A 15,573-nucleotide genomic window follows, 5' to 3' on the forward strand; every position below is an offset into this window, starting at 1 on the left:
AGGGCTGGAGCTGGAGCAGGCGCTGCTGGGTGGAGGAGAAGAGCAGGTCACAGCCGCAGAGGTGTAGGAGCCGCCACTTGGTGGAGTAGAGGAACCAGTCACAGCAGCAGAAGTCAAGGATCTGTCACTGGGTGGAAAAGGGGAGCCGGTCACAGTCACAGCAGCAGAGGTGGAAGAGTCACTGATGGTTGGGCATGGGTGAGCGTGTACTGAGTCAAACCTATTATAAAAATGGTTGAACTCATCCGCCTTGGCCACATCACCAGGCACAGTCCATCCCCTCTCCTTAAAGCCAGTAATGGTTCTCATGCCGCTCCATACCTCCCTAGTGTTCTTATTCTGCAGCTTCATCTCAAGCCCAGATTTGTCATCCCTCCTGGCGCGCCTTATGGCTCTTCTTAGATCATGTTGAGCCACCCTTGCTTTGTGCCGATCACCAGTCTTAAAGGCCTGCTTCTTCAGGTTTAACAGGTGCTTCATACTGCTTTTAATCCACGGCTTGTTATTGGGAAAGCAGCGTACTTTTTTCAGAGGCACTGCCACATCTGTACAGAAGTGGATGTAATCAGTGACACACACCACAGCCTGATCGATGTCACTGTCACTGTCTCCCACCAGCAAGTCCCAGTCAGTGGATTCAAAACAGTCCCTTAGCATGGCTGCTGTCTCAGGAGTCCACTGCCTAAAGGATCTGGTAGCTTTAGGCAGCCTCATCACACATGGCTTATATGATGGTCTGAGCTGAATGAGGTTATGATCAGACCTACCAAGGGGGGGTAGAGCCACTGCAGTGTAGGCAGATCTTAAATTCACATAACACAGGTCCAGAGTGTTTTTGTGTCTAGTTGGACAGTTCACATATTGTGTGAAAACCCCTAAGTGAGAGCTCACATCAACATGATTGAAGTCCCCTGATATTATGATGAGCGACTCTGGGTGTGCAGACTGAGCCCTCGCAGCCACTTCCTGGATGACGTCACACGCTGACGAAACAACGATGGCGACTACGTTGGAAAACTCTCGTGGAAGATAGTATGGTCTTATACCGATCACCAAGAGCTCCACATCACGAGTGCAGATCTTGCTTTTGACCGTAATGTGACCGGGATGGCACCACTTGTTGCTGACCAGCACAGAAAGTCCACCGCCCTTCGTTTTTCCGCATAGTTCCACCTCTCTGTCCGCTCTGACGAGTGCGTAGCCGGGGATGCTAACAGCTGAGTCGGGGATCACGTCAGTCAGCCAGCTCTCTGTGAGCAGATATAAACTCACACGGTATGCCTCGTCAGTTCTTATCAAGGCGACCAGCTCCTCACACTTGTTCTGTAGAGAGTTTACATTCCCCATGATAATCGATGGGACGAAGGGCTTGTTTCTCCACCTTCTAGCCTTTAGTTTAGCCCCAGAACGGCATCCACGGAAGGGCTTCTTAATCTCCGGAGGAATCGGATGTTTACATCCGTTCGATGTGTGTCGTAATTGAAGGAGGATATCTCTCGAGTATTTGTAGATGCACATTTCGGTCAAAAATGATGAGAAGAAAAAGCACAAAAAGCTACTTTTAACAGCAAAAACACAGCGCTACACGAACTTGCTGCCACTTCAGTTGGCGCAACCGTTAAAAAAAAAATAAATACTGATGTCCAAATGTTTACATGTTTGTCTTAAATATTGAACATTTTCATGATTAGAAGGGAGCAGAATTGAAGAAAACAATTCTTATAATTATTTGCTCCCTTTTAAACATTGCATCCTATTTACATTTCTCACACCATCACCTGTGCTCAGATTTCACAATATACAGTTCAAATACACAGTAAATACACTCCATTCATTTATACCATGGTCCGGTTGAATACTCGATTCTGATTGGCTGCTGGGTATGCATTAAAACCTGATAACCGCACGGTGAAAAAAGAAGTTCGGTCACCTAGCTTAAATGTTTTGTATCACTGCGCCGGCTTCTTTAAAACAACCTTTTGCTTCATCATCTGGACAAAAACAAGCGGTAAGAGGAGAACTTGCTCTCTGAACTGATGCTTTATTCAAGCTTATATATATCGCCGAAACTTGACTGCAGCGGTGGCCTCCGCGAAGGCTTCCACGGCGTGCATTAAAAAATAATAACCGCACACTTCGTCGGCCATTAACCCTTACTTAATACATACATTCCAAACATTCCATTCAACAGTTTTTTTGATTAAAAGCTTGTCATAAAAGTCATGGTCTAAGTGTAATGTGTCCTAGAAACTCTTGAATCCTTGTTGGCCTTAAAACAACCTGCATTAGTCACTTTTCATCTTCATGTTTGCCATTATTTTTTCCTTTCTTTCTCGGTCTCTCCTCAGCTCGGTTCATTAGTGATGCATTCCTCTGGTTGGTGCTCTCCACCATCAGAGCGTCACTAGATCGGTTCAAACCTCATGAAGAGGGTGTTGCTCACCTCCAGCTCTGTTGGGTCCATTAAAGGACCCTCCATCAGCTGCTTGCTCCCAGCGCTGGTGTTGCTCATTGTAATATGAGTAAACATGGTTTTCTTTGTTCCTAACCTTTCTGGCTCTCAGCAGCAGACTGTGGTGCTGAGTCAGTCCACGGCCATTACCTGATGCTGATTGCTGTACTCAAGTCTTTTGGAAAGGAAATGCGTGGCAGGATAAACCTTTCAGGAAAGGGCTGTGCAAATGACTGAACCATCAGTTAATCTGAAAGGAAAATCATGCTTGAACATTTGGGCAAACCGGAACATGCCCACATATTTGAGTGAGAAACACGAGGGCTTTCTGGCGCTACAGTGGTGCGAAGCATGGCGACGCCTCGTGACATGAATGCAAACGCAGGTGTTCCCGCTCTCACAGCCAGACTGGATGTTAGCGGATCAACACCTCGTCCTGTTCCCTCTCTCTTTTTGATGCCATGATCAACATCCTACTGCAGACCTGCATCCAGCCGCTCGCCGCCACAACCCCACCACACCTCGTCCTGGACCTCCACTGTGTAGTTAGGCCACAAGTCATCTAGCTCTGCAGCAGCAGTCACGCAACTGCTGAATACAGCAGCCCCTCCCATCTCACCCCTCGCCCTGTGCTAAGCAGTACACACACTTTTACCCATTCACTCCATCCAAAGCGGGACACGGAGCTGCAGTTTCTTTCATTTTGGTACCTTTCACTGTATGAATGCTTAGTTCTAATATTTTTTGTTTGCATTGCTCATCTGCGGGTATCTGCACGAAAAGATCCACATCTGACTCAGTCCTGCTTTATTTCTCAAGCCTTTACCTTTCAGTCTGAGACGCATGAGAGAGCGAGCCAGACATGTCACATTCCTGCCGAGATAGACTCCAAACAAAGACTTGCCAAGCTTAACCTGATATCATCTATAGAGGAACAGGGGAGAACCATCAGAAATGGGGGGAAAACAGAGACCGAGCCATGATAAAGTCAAGCTGCTCAGTGAATATTACCTGATATATGCCGCCGTTGACGTCTTCCACATTTACTGTATCATGGGCCAAATGAAACAGACCAAATACACTTTAGTTTCCTTTTCAGCTTTATGACAGTTTGCGTGAGGAGTACGCTGTTGATGTTCTCGCACTTCATCAGTTTCTGTTCCACAGACCCGGGTCAAATTTCCACCACATGTTCTGTGTTACGTTCTATCTGCAGAATTCAAAGATTACTCTCTAACAACTTTGAGTTCTTTGGCAGTTATATAAGAATGGAGTTAGAGCTTAACTCTCCTCAGCTTATGTTGAAGGCATGTGTGCTCTTTGAGGAAGAGAAGACTCTGGTTACTTGAGCTGCTTCTCAGAACAGCAGTTCTTGTCCTAGGTTTGGGTCCACATGTCCAAGACTTTGTGTTCCAAAAGTTCCTTTAATCCTACAGAAACATGCCATCTAAATCTAGAAGTCTCCACTTCATACCTTCAAGGTTCCAGCTCTGTGTCCACCACTCAGCTTCCTTATTTTGATCCATTCTTGTGGCTCCCCTTCATTTCAGTTTTTGAAAACTGCATATTCTTTGGAAATACTTAAGCTTTAAAACTGTATCTAAATAGTCTGTTATTGCACTCAGGAGAAAGTCTCTGATTTGTTCATGATTTATCAATCTTCAGTTTGTTCTTCTCTGTCCCCACAGTCTCTGTTCACAAAGAAATCACTCATCTCTAAAAACAAAGTCAATCATCTCTGTTGCAAGACACTGACAACATGAGCAGTTCGTTTGAGAAGTTTCAAGCGAATGACCAGAAGAAACGTTCCAGATGAATTCTATTCAGTTATTTGTACACCAACAGTAACCTCCACTAAAGATAGAATTTTCTTTCTCACATTTGTCCAACCTAAACATTTCAGACCAACACATTTAAAAAGTAACCCAAGAAAAAACGTTCCAAATGATTTATTGCTTGTTGTTCTTTTTTAATTATCAATTTTATTTTTATATGTCCCATCAGAGGAGACTCTGAAATAGACAGACAGAGCTATTATTCACAAAAGGAAAAAGTGGAGAACCTTCTCACGACAAACAAATGCTGAGAAAGTGTTGAAGATCCAGGAGGTCAACAAAAAACAAAAAAGTGCAGGCCTCACTTGATTCACTTGAGATCAGAGTTGGTGAGACTGTTGGAAAATACAAACCATGGAAAATTGCAAGGAAATAAGAAAGAAAGAAATGGCACAAAGAATCGTCCCACATTTGACAAAAGCATCTGGATTTTCCTCAAAGCATTTGGACAACTACTAATGGACTGATGAGACATTTGCAGTCACACAAACGCAGTGTTTTAATAAAGAAGTGTTCATTTAGTGGTGATGTGATGGTTGAGGGGCTGTGTCCAGCTTTAGGATCTAACATGGTGTGTCTGATGTAACCAGATATTTTGGGCACTGCCAGAAACTAGTGAAAAAGAATGTCAGTTTGTGACCTGAAGCCAAAGCACACTTTGGTTCTGCTGCAAGACAGGGATCTAATCAGGATGTTCTCTTCTGACTGGATCCAATAAAGAAAGGCCTAAAAGTCCAAACCTAAATCTGCAGCACAACACTGAGTGTGCTGCTCACTCTGGAAAAGTCCTTAAGATGTTTGAAATAAAACAACCACACAAGAAAAAGTTGGTTCAAATGACCTTGGTATCAGCGGGTAGACCTTTGTCACATCTGCCCTTATGGGCGGATACAGGCTGTCTGCAAGCAAGAAATGGACAAACCTGTCTGAAAAAACAAGGTTGTCGACTGCTCTGCAAGCCCGTAGTGTGAAACCGCGCAAATCTTTCTACGGCAATGATCCGAGTTAAAGGTTGTGCTACACAGAGCGGTAAGTACGGATCATGAAGGTGAGATGTTGGCGTCTCGTACAGATTTTTCATTTTTGGATCCCATCTTTTTACAGTGTTTGATGTGATCCTACCATGGACTTGAGCCCACCACCTCCCAGTCTCATGGCAAACACCGAGCTGAGAAATTGTATTTGTCTAGTTTCTCTTTAAATTCTTCCATATCTTAGTGTTTTGGTCATGTACTGTAAATTGCTTCCTGATTGTCCCAGCTTGAACTACCATAATCCTCCACAAAGACCCAAACGGAGCTCAGGTCTGACAGGAAGCAGGAGCTTTAGGTTTCAGTCAGTGGAAATATGCCAGAACACGGTGAATGGTTCCTTTGATCTTAGCATGGTTCTACAGCGTGTTCTGCTTACTGTACTCCACACAGCTACCCTCCCCTGGCTAAGACCTGTTCTGACTGTATGTGTGAGCCAGTCTGTCACTGAATCAGACTGTTGACTTAAAAGCAGCTTTGCTTTGATGTGTTACAGTTGGCCTGCAGGCTTGTTTGTGTTTGTTTTGTGCTGTTTCAGTTTTCGTGTTTGCGGTTACTCCTACAGCAACACACTGCTGGTCTTCCAATGAAAAAGGCAGAATCAAAATGGGCCAATAGAGCAACTCTGCTCATTCTGCTGTATAAGCTCATGTCTGACCCCCTCACCTCTTACTTCACTGTCCTCCCCCAACTTTCTCGGAGTCTCCTCCACCTCACGTTGCAGTGTCATCTTGGTTTCGTTTCACAGCAACTCTCTCCTTCTCCTTCCTTCACAGCAACTCTCTCCCACTGCAGTATTCCTGGCCAGACAAAGCCTTTCTTGTTCCCTCCCTCCACATTTCTTTTGCTAAATGGTTTCAGTGCACACCTAGAGCAGAAAATGACCCACAAAAAGCAGCGCTCCACATTTTATCCAGCTGTTTTGGTTTCCATGTGTTCCCCTTTGTGCTCTCAGCCCTGAAGCAGCATTTAGTGAGTTTGATCCCCTGCACCGGCCTGCAGACATTCAGTCAGCCTGTCTGTGTTTTTCTTCTATAGATTAAAACCTGAAGGACCTGTGAACTATCAAACAAAGACTGAATGAAAAATCTTGAATGCTTTTCTACTAAAAAAAGTAAAGAACTCTTGATCAAAAAATCCAAATGAACACAATTTATTACATAAATTGAGTAAGAAAGCATAAAGTTAAACAGATTTATGCTGATATATTCTGTTTTACTTGATATTTCTGATGAAGAATGTTATGAAAAATCTCAAAACAGTTGTGTGTCTGTGTGTGGAGCATCTAACTTCATTTTAGATATTTAAAAAAAAACGACTAAAAGTTTGGTGTTTCCTTTTCTAGGCTGTTCAAATGCTGAGGAACTGACCACAGAAAGAGCTCACTCTGCTGTGGAGGACATGTTTGAAACCCTGAGAAGTTTGAGTCATACCAGAGACCACCTTAAGCAGCTGCGCTCTGTCTACACTGCCAGTGATGGAGTCCACCAGGTTAGAGACACAAATTATGTTTGTTCATTGTCTTCTGATAACCCACTATATTCTGATTTTTGGATAAGTTAAATAGAAAACGCGATGGGTCAAAAAAAGTATTTGTCAATCTTTGATTCATTGATACACTACATCTGTGAGAGACAGAATGTAAAAACAAATCCAGCAAAGTACATCGTTTGATTTGTGATGAATTTATTCGTATCTATAATGGGTCTGCCGAGGCCTATTGGGTGAAGGCGAAGTACACACCGGACAAGTCACCAGTCTGTCAAAAGGCACAGTAACTCCCACACACACTCACACATGCACACCTTGGAAGACTTTAAAGTCACCAGTTAACCTATGAAGGATGTTTTTGAATTATGGAAGGAAGCCAGAGTACCTGGAGAAAACCCACTCAGGGAGAACATCCAAACTCCACACAGAAAGGACCCAGCCGGGATTTAAAGCAGGGCCTTCTTGCTGTGAAGAAATTTAAAATGGGCTTATTCTCCTCACATCATCTTTACTCTAAAATTACAATGAAACAACAACAGAATTTCCCTCAATTATGTATCACTGAAAAAAGCAGAGCAGTCACTCAAAGAAGGGGTGGTCCTAAAGTGGCACCAAAAAAGCGTTTCAAAGTGGAGAGGAAATGTGGGTATGTGAGACTTTGCTGCTTAATGGTATTTTTGGAAACCCCTTTTCTTCCTCAGCACAAAAAATGGGATCTGATACAGCAAATTAACAACAAATTATCATTTTTCTTAAAGGGCCAATACCAGGGGTCACTAACTAGCGGACTGCGGTCCAGATCCAGACCCAGACGCTGGGTCATGCAGGCCTGGATCCAGATCCGAACTAGACGCAAAACTAATACGATGGGTGCCTCTACTTTAAATGATGCCGCTCTTGTCGTTGTAGCCAATACATACTCCCAACTCGTCATATATCCACGTATTTTTCCAGAATGTCATCTAGATAGCGTTTTCATAGGGTTGGACGGCAGTGTCTGGTGAAGATGTTATTGCTTTTTTTCTCCAGATCTTCCATGAAGTAGCTGCACATTGTGGCTGACAGTGGGTCCTCCATGGGAAAGCCTTCCTTGTCTATAGATGGCGTTTCGGAAATGAAAATAGGTGGATGTAGTGATCAAGCTGAGTAGTTGTGCGAAATCATTTACCATGTGATTTGTACGTTTCTTCAGAATTTTTTTAAGTTTTACTTCTCCTGTCCAACAGCTGAGCAAACAGATGAGAGCTGAAGGCCTCCACAGTGAATTTAAAACAACTCAGATGCAATTGAAGTGCAGACTTTCAGCTTTTATTCCATGGGTTGAACAAAAAGATTGCATAAAAATGTGAAAAACTAAAGCATTTTTTAAACACAATCCCTTCATTTCATGGGCTGTCTTTTACTTTAACAACAGGGGTTATGAATCTTCTGACAAACCAGAGGTATGTCTGAATAAACCCCTTTTGTAATCGAGGCCAAACTTTATTTATTTTAATCATATTTGAAAATCTTTTGTGTTGGACCGGACGGAAAAGAAAAGAAGGGAAGAAGAGAGAGGGATGTTAGAGAGAGGGGGATAGGAAGGTGATTATAGAGGTGGGGGGGGGGGGGGGGGGGGGGGGTAAAACCATGGAGCAGCATAAAGCAACAAGTTGGTTGATAATTATAATCATTACAGTGAGGTTCAGGTGTAATCCAAGTCTATAAGGGCGGGGCCTGTCCACACACACACTCAAATGTTATAAACATACCAAAAACGTTCACATGATAACATGTACACAATACAATTAATGTTCAGACACGCATACTTGTGCCTTCAAACCATCTAGTGTGAAATATTTCATTCAATCACGCAAACTATTAGTGCAAAGGTGAGCTACCACCTGTGCTCAGGGGAGTGTTTATGTTCTTCTAAAGTGGATGGATGGATGGTTCTTCTAGCTGTTTTGCATTCTCACAATGGTGGTCTGTGTTTCCTAGGAGGGGTTTCAATAAGTCGGCAATGAATTTGGATAAGTTGTATGTTACTGATCCAATGCTGTCTCTGAGGGGCAATAGTGGTGCTCCAGGTTTATGTATTTTTGGTGTGCCATAGTATGGGGATAATACTGGCTGTTGGTATGAGGTGGTTGTACGTTTGTTGATCTATTTTCTTTTCTTCCTGGCGCTGTTTTAGTATAGTCTTGAGTTTTTTCTTCTTGCTTCTGTGGGGTCTTTCATGGGTATTCTGGTCTCGAAGCATCTCTTTCATTGGTTTTTCGTACTGTTCTGTGTCCATCATGACTGTGGTTCTGTCTTATCGGCTGGTGAAATTGTGATTTCTCTATTGTGTTTTAAATTGTAGATGGCTGCCATTTCTTTTTTGGTTACGTTGCTTGGTGGTAGCTTTGCGGTTTCGAGAATGCCTGTGATTTCTATTTAGACCTAGCAGACGATCCTGTTGTTTGAAAAGTATAAACGCCGCTCACAAGTTCATCACAGTTCTCGTGGATAGTCGCAGGCAAATCCAAACAACATTAATATGAACTAGACCGCACGATTGTGGATACGGCTGCTGCGATGACCGATTGCTAGGCTCTTTAAAGCAAACGACAAATCCGGCTTCTTCATGGGAACCGTTTTTTAACTGTCCTTCACTCTTTCGTACTTGTTTTTCTCTTCAAGCCGCTCATTATTTGACAATACATGTTTGTGCTGAGCAGGGGGGTAGGGTAGCGAAAGCTCGTTCCACGTGAAGCAGCGCAGCGTGAATGGAACAGATCGCCAGATGCAACAAGAAGACTAGAAGAGACGACATCAACACAATAACATACAGAAATGAGTGACACTGGAAAAAGAAGCAAAATCCGGACTAACTTTACTTGAATTTATTTATTTATAATATGGTAAGTGGTTAATGGCGTATACTTATATAGCTCTTTCTACGCTATTTCAAAGGCCCAAAGCGCTTTACAGTCACAAACCCATTCACCCATGCACACACACATTCACACACTCCGCTGCCAAACACTGGCGCCAACCTCCCACCAGAGGCAAGGTGGGGTTCAGTGTCTTGCCCAAGGACACTTCGACAAATGGGCGTGCAAGGTGGGAATCAAACCTGCAATCGTACGATCATGGGTCGACCGTCCTACCGCTGCACCACGGCACTGTAATGATTATTACCATCAAGCAATATGAAAAGAGAATTTAGAGTCTGCAAACAATTCCATCAGAGACACTTAGTATTTTTGAATGTCAACCTTTACAGTGATGACAAATCACATACAGTGGGTGTGCCTAATGCATTTAACTCCGCCCACGTTGAAGCACGCCTCGGTCTGCAGACTGCAGCCAGGGGCTTCTCAAAGCCGCTGTATCACAGATCGAGTCGTCTCATTTCCAGGTAGGAAAATAGCTCGCCAAAATAACTTAAAAAAACATAAATCAAAAATCATACACATGGATATTATTTAGAATAAAATATTGAATCAAATTAGGGCCAAAAAAATGTAAAACCCTAATAAAACTACTTGAAAAATTCAAGTTAAAATATGGGTGTTAAGCTAAAAAAATGTAACTTTCTGCAATTCTAATAAAGACCTAACTTTCAAAACTCTAAATTTCAGTTTTTAAAATGTTATTTCAGTTTACAAATCTTTAAACTTTTTTTTTTTGGTTTAAAATCTGAAAGTTTCAAATTTGAAACTTTGGCCCCTTTTTGGCGTGTGGCGGCGGGGCTTAGCAGAAGGACCAATCAGAATGATGATGCTGGAAGCTTCCAGCTCGGTGCTTTTACTGACAGTGGAAACTTGGATAATGGCTACCAGAATATTAAAACACTAACTGTTCAAGTGGTCTTTGTTAACAAAGTGGCCACAATAGACACATATTCATCCTTTACAGCTCATTCAAATGTAATTTTCAATTGTAACTGTTCAAATCTTTGAATAAGCCGCTTCAAACATCAGCACTTCAACACCCACTTCGGCCCCATTTCCACTGCATGGTTCAAGTGACCCAATTCCGATTTTTTCCTCTCATGTGGCACAGATCGGATATGACCGGTGAACGTGTAAGCAGGAAAAAACGCATGGATTCCAATTTTCTCAGACCGGATTCAGGCCTCATTCACATGTGAAAATAAATCGGATATTAAGAATCAGATACGTGCATTTGCGTGTGGCATGTAAGCAGACAAATCGGATATTCCCCAGTAAATGCGAGTCGTACGTCAGTGACATCAACTCAGGACACCACCAACTGAGATCACATGACTTATTAAGGTGCTTTTGTGCTGATTTTGCTGTTCGATGACAGCTGGAGCCCCGTCAGCGTGTTACCTTTCAGCCTCAGGTTACGTTATTTCTGGTCCGGTCCCGGTCGGGACACAAACGGTAAGTAATGAAGTGGGACACCGTTGCTCTGGAACAGGCTAGAAGCCGTTTATTTCTTTGCTTGGATCAAACTGTTAGTACAGCACAACGTCTGCAAACACTTCCTCATTCAAAACTCAGCAGGAGCACATAAGCCGGCCGAGCAGCCCTCCTTCTCCCTCTCCTGCGCATCCCCTCTCGTGCGCCTGCCTAAACCTGGAGCGCCCAAGGCAACGCCTCCCTCCTTCGTCGCTGCGTTACCTCCATGACAACCGCAGTCACACAAAAGTCCGAAGGAGGTCCGCGGAAGGTGGAATAGTTGATAGTTTCAGCATTGTATAGTGTAAATGCAAAAATCGGATACAGGTCACTTTTAAAAGATGATTTAAGCGGGTCGTCAAAAAAATCGGATATAGTCAGAAAATCGTATTTGGGCATCAAGACCTGCAGTGTAAATGCAGCCTTCAACATGCAGCATTTTGAGCCAGCAGCACGCTGCTCTGCCCAAAAAGATAAATCAGATAAATATTGATAAACATATACAATAGGATCAGCTCTCTGTAGCATTTCCAGGGAGGTTTGCCTTCTTTACAACTGTACGAGGCATTTAAACAGCGGATACCCCAGCGATCACACGATTTTCTGTTTTTCTCAACAACAGAGATTACACGGCTAAAAAAGAAAAAGTACGTCTCAACACTGGATATTGTTGTTACAGACCAAACCCTAACACAAATATGACAACAACATGGCTTGGAGTCATTTTCTCTGTTTGATCACTTTTACTTTTCAGTCAGCACATTTTACTCTGAACTGAAATTTTGAGTTTTAAAAATTAAAAAGAGAAAATTTGAAGCTAAAAATAATAAAGTTTATTAGAGTTAAAGAAAATTTCAAACACTAATTTTTTTAGCTTAATTTAGCTTAAAAATGTTGGCTAATTTTGATTATTTAATTTTCAATCAATCACAATTTTAATGTATTGTTACTTTTGAAGGTTTCAAGTCATTTCAGTGAGCATTGTGGACTTATTTTCTTTAACTGAGGGGTACCAACTATTTTGTCCACCGCTGTATTTGTCTGCAGGTGGATGATCAGAATGGGGTAGAGCAAGAAGCTTGTACCCACTAACGGATTTTCTATAAACAAATACAATCTTTATGGGCTTTTTTCCCTTGTTCTTGTTTAACAACGATTTGGGTAAAGAAATACTCAGAAATGCAATTTTAATATTAATTTTATTTGTTTATGTCCTCCATCATCAGAAAAAAAAACACAAACACATATAAAAACACCAAAAGCACCATTTTCATTGGAGTGGGGTCATTGGAGAGCTTGGGCTGCTGTTGGTCACGGTCTTCTTCTTTCACTAGGATAGAAGTTTAAAACATTTTGAACACTATAGCCTTGTTCTGTTTTGTATCATGTTTGCTGTTGAAGGAGGTAAATATTACTGTGGTGTCATTTTGTTCTCTAACTTTTTCTCAGTAAAGCAGATCTGGGGGGAATGACTTTAATTACGATAAATGGGAACCACTCACCCTAGTCCAACCTCTGCCCGTTATGTAATTTTTTAGATTTTGTTCTCCATAAACCCTGAAATGGGAACTGGTTCGTCTGTGCAGACAGACAGTGAGATCATATATTTTCATCCAATCGTGTTCTGAGCTCTGAGCCCCCAGGACCTCCATGCTGCTCCTTAAATCACGCAAAAGATATTGTTCTTTGACTGCTTTTGTTTGATTTTCTTATTTGCTTTGTTTGTATGCTGTTCTTTGTGTTGAGCAGGCTCATTTCTCTCAAATTAGTGTGGCGAGAAATGTAAACAGAAAAGATTTGAAAGTCTGATGAGCAGACACGTTGCAGGATATGCCTTGGCTCCAGCTATGCTTACTGGAATCATATTCAATCAAAACATCGAACAGCAACAGTTCTTTGGCTGCTTGCTGCTCTTAGAGCAGCATTATAAATGCAAATGAACGTTAGAAATTCAGAGAAAAATCCAAATTTATGAGCGATCCAGCCTCTAACAGCTGGAGATTGATTATCTGTACTGAACACAGACGATAGCAGGGCGTTGGTTCTTGCATGTGCCAGAAAAACAAAGAGATGGACACAGTTACATAAAAAACCTGTGATGAAAAAGATGGTGGTAAAATAAAAAGAACCTTTTATGAAGAAATGATCAGTTTAATGATGACTTACGTTTATTTGCAGTAGGATTCCAAGAAATATTGTATTATTCCAAAGTCCTCACCTTCAGTTGTGGTTGTGACACAAACCAGTATCAAATTTCGCATTACTTAAAATGACCACCAGAGGCAGATTGCAGAGGAAAACGTAGACTTTTTTTTCTATATTTTAACCAAAGCAGTAAACATGAGAGTTAATATCAAATCAAAGCATTTGATATCAAGTTGTGCCTGGCACAACTTGAAGCGCTTTAATATTTAAAACATAAAAACATAAACATCCATTCATCTTCCTCCGCTTATCCGGGACCGGGTCGCGGGGGCAACAGTCTAAGCTGTGATGCCCAGACTTCCTTCGCCCCGGCCACTTCCTCCAGCTCCTTTGGGGGACCCCGAGGCGTTCCCAGGCCAGCCGAAAGACGTAGTCTCTCCAGCGTGTCCTGGGTCTTCCCCAGGGCCTCCACCCAGTGGGACATGCCCGGAACACCCCTCCAAGGAGGCGTCAAGGAGGCATCCGGACTAGATACCCGAGCCACCTCAACTGGCTCCTTTCGATGTGGAGGAGAAGCGGTTCTACTCAGAGCTCTCTGTGGGTGACAGAGCTTCTTACCCTTTCTCTAAGGGAGCGCCCAGCCACCCTACGGAGGAAGGTCATTTTAGCCGCTTGTATTCGGCTCTTGTTCTTTTGGTCATGACTCATAGCTCATGACCTTTTGTCTTTATACTATATCAGGAAAATATTCTTTTCTTTGCTCCCTCTTTATCATATACCAGCAGAGCACTGTTTACAAAGCTCTTGTCAATACAAAAAATACCTTTTCTGACCTCAAGAAAGTTATTAAAGGGTCTTTCCGTCCATCCATCCGTCCGTCCATCTTCCTCCGCTTATCCAGGACCGGGTCGCGGGGGCAGCAGTCTAAGCAAAGATGCCCAGACTTCCCTCGCCCCAGCCATTTCCTCCAGCTCCTCTGAGGGACCCCAAGGTGTTACCAGGCCAACGGACAGACATAATCTCTCCAGCGTGTCCTGGGTCTTCCCCTGGGTCTCCGCCCAGTGGGACATGCCCGAAACACCTCCACGGGGGGCATCCGGACTAGATGCCCGAGCCACCTCAACTGGCCCCTCTGGATGTGGAGAAGAAGCGGTTCTACTCCGAGGTCTCTGCAGGTGACAGAGACCCCCCCCCTCATCCCTAAGGGAGCGCCCAGCCACCCTACAGAGGAAGCTCATTTCAGCCACTTGTATTCGGGACCTCGTTCCTTCAGCTCATGACCATAGGTGAGTATTGTAACGAAGATCGACCGGTAAATTGAGAGCATCGCTTTTTGGCCCAGCTCTCTCTTCACCACAACGGACCGATACAGCGACCGCAAAACTACTGACGCCGCTCAGATCCGCCTGTCAATCTCACGCTCCAGTCTTCCCTCACTCGTGAACAAGACCCCAAGCTATTTAAACTCCTCCACCTGGGGAAGGGAGACTCCACCCACCGAGAGATGGCAAACTACCTTTGTCCGGTCAAGGACCATGGCCTCAGATTTAGCGGTGCTGACCCTCATCCCAGCCGCTTCACACTCGGCTGCAAACCGCCCCAATGCACGCTTGAAGTCCCCGCTTGATGAAGCCAACAGGACAACATCATCTGCAAAAAGCAGAGAGGAAATCCTGTGGTCGCCAAACCAGACCCCCTCCGGCCCCTGGCTGCGCCTAGAATTTCTGTCCATAAAAACTATGAACAGAACCGGTGATAAAGGGCAGCCCTGCCGGAGTCAGGGCTCCTACTCCGGTCATACAGAGACCAGACAGCCCTCAGCAAGGCTCCCCGGACCCCTTACTCCCAGAGCACCCTCCACAGGATACCACGGGGGACCCGGTCGAGCGCCTTCTCCAAATCCACAAAACACATATGGACTGGATGAGCGAACTCCCACAATCCCTCCAGCACACTAGCTAGGGTGGGCCACTGTTCCACCACCAGGAAGGAAACCTCACTGTTGTTCCTGAATCTGAGGTTCAGCATCCAGAGACTTGAAGTACTCAGGGTGGACTTCATCCACTCCCGAGGCCTTGCCACTGAGGAGCTCGTTGACTACCTCAGTGACTTCAGCCCGGGAAATGGACAGCCTCACCTCAAAGTCATCAGTCTCTGCTTCTTCAAAGGATTGAGTGGGATTCAGTGGGATTGAGGAGATCCTTGAAGTATTCCTTCCACCACCC

At 43.8% G+C, this 15,573-nt stretch overlaps 1 protein-coding gene across 1 annotated transcript in view; it reads left to right on the forward strand.

The window, feature by feature from the left end:
• The window catches only part of scfd2 (sec1 family domain containing 2), a 124,508-nt gene that overhangs the window by 91,065 nt on the left and 17,870 nt on the right, over positions 1 to 15,573 (forward strand). Inside the window, exon 6 of the mRNA XM_004067569.4 lies at positions 6,664 to 6,809. Within this exon, the coding sequence (XP_004067617.1) occupies positions 6,664 to 6,809 (146 nt within the window). The remainder of the gene's footprint in view (positions 1 to 6,663; positions 6,810 to 15,573) is intronic.

Source organism: Oryzias latipes, chromosome 4 (assembly GCF_002234675.1).
Source record: "Oryzias latipes chromosome 4, ASM223467v1".
Lineage (NCBI taxonomy): Eukaryota > Metazoa > Chordata > Actinopteri > Beloniformes > Adrianichthyidae > Oryzias > Oryzias latipes.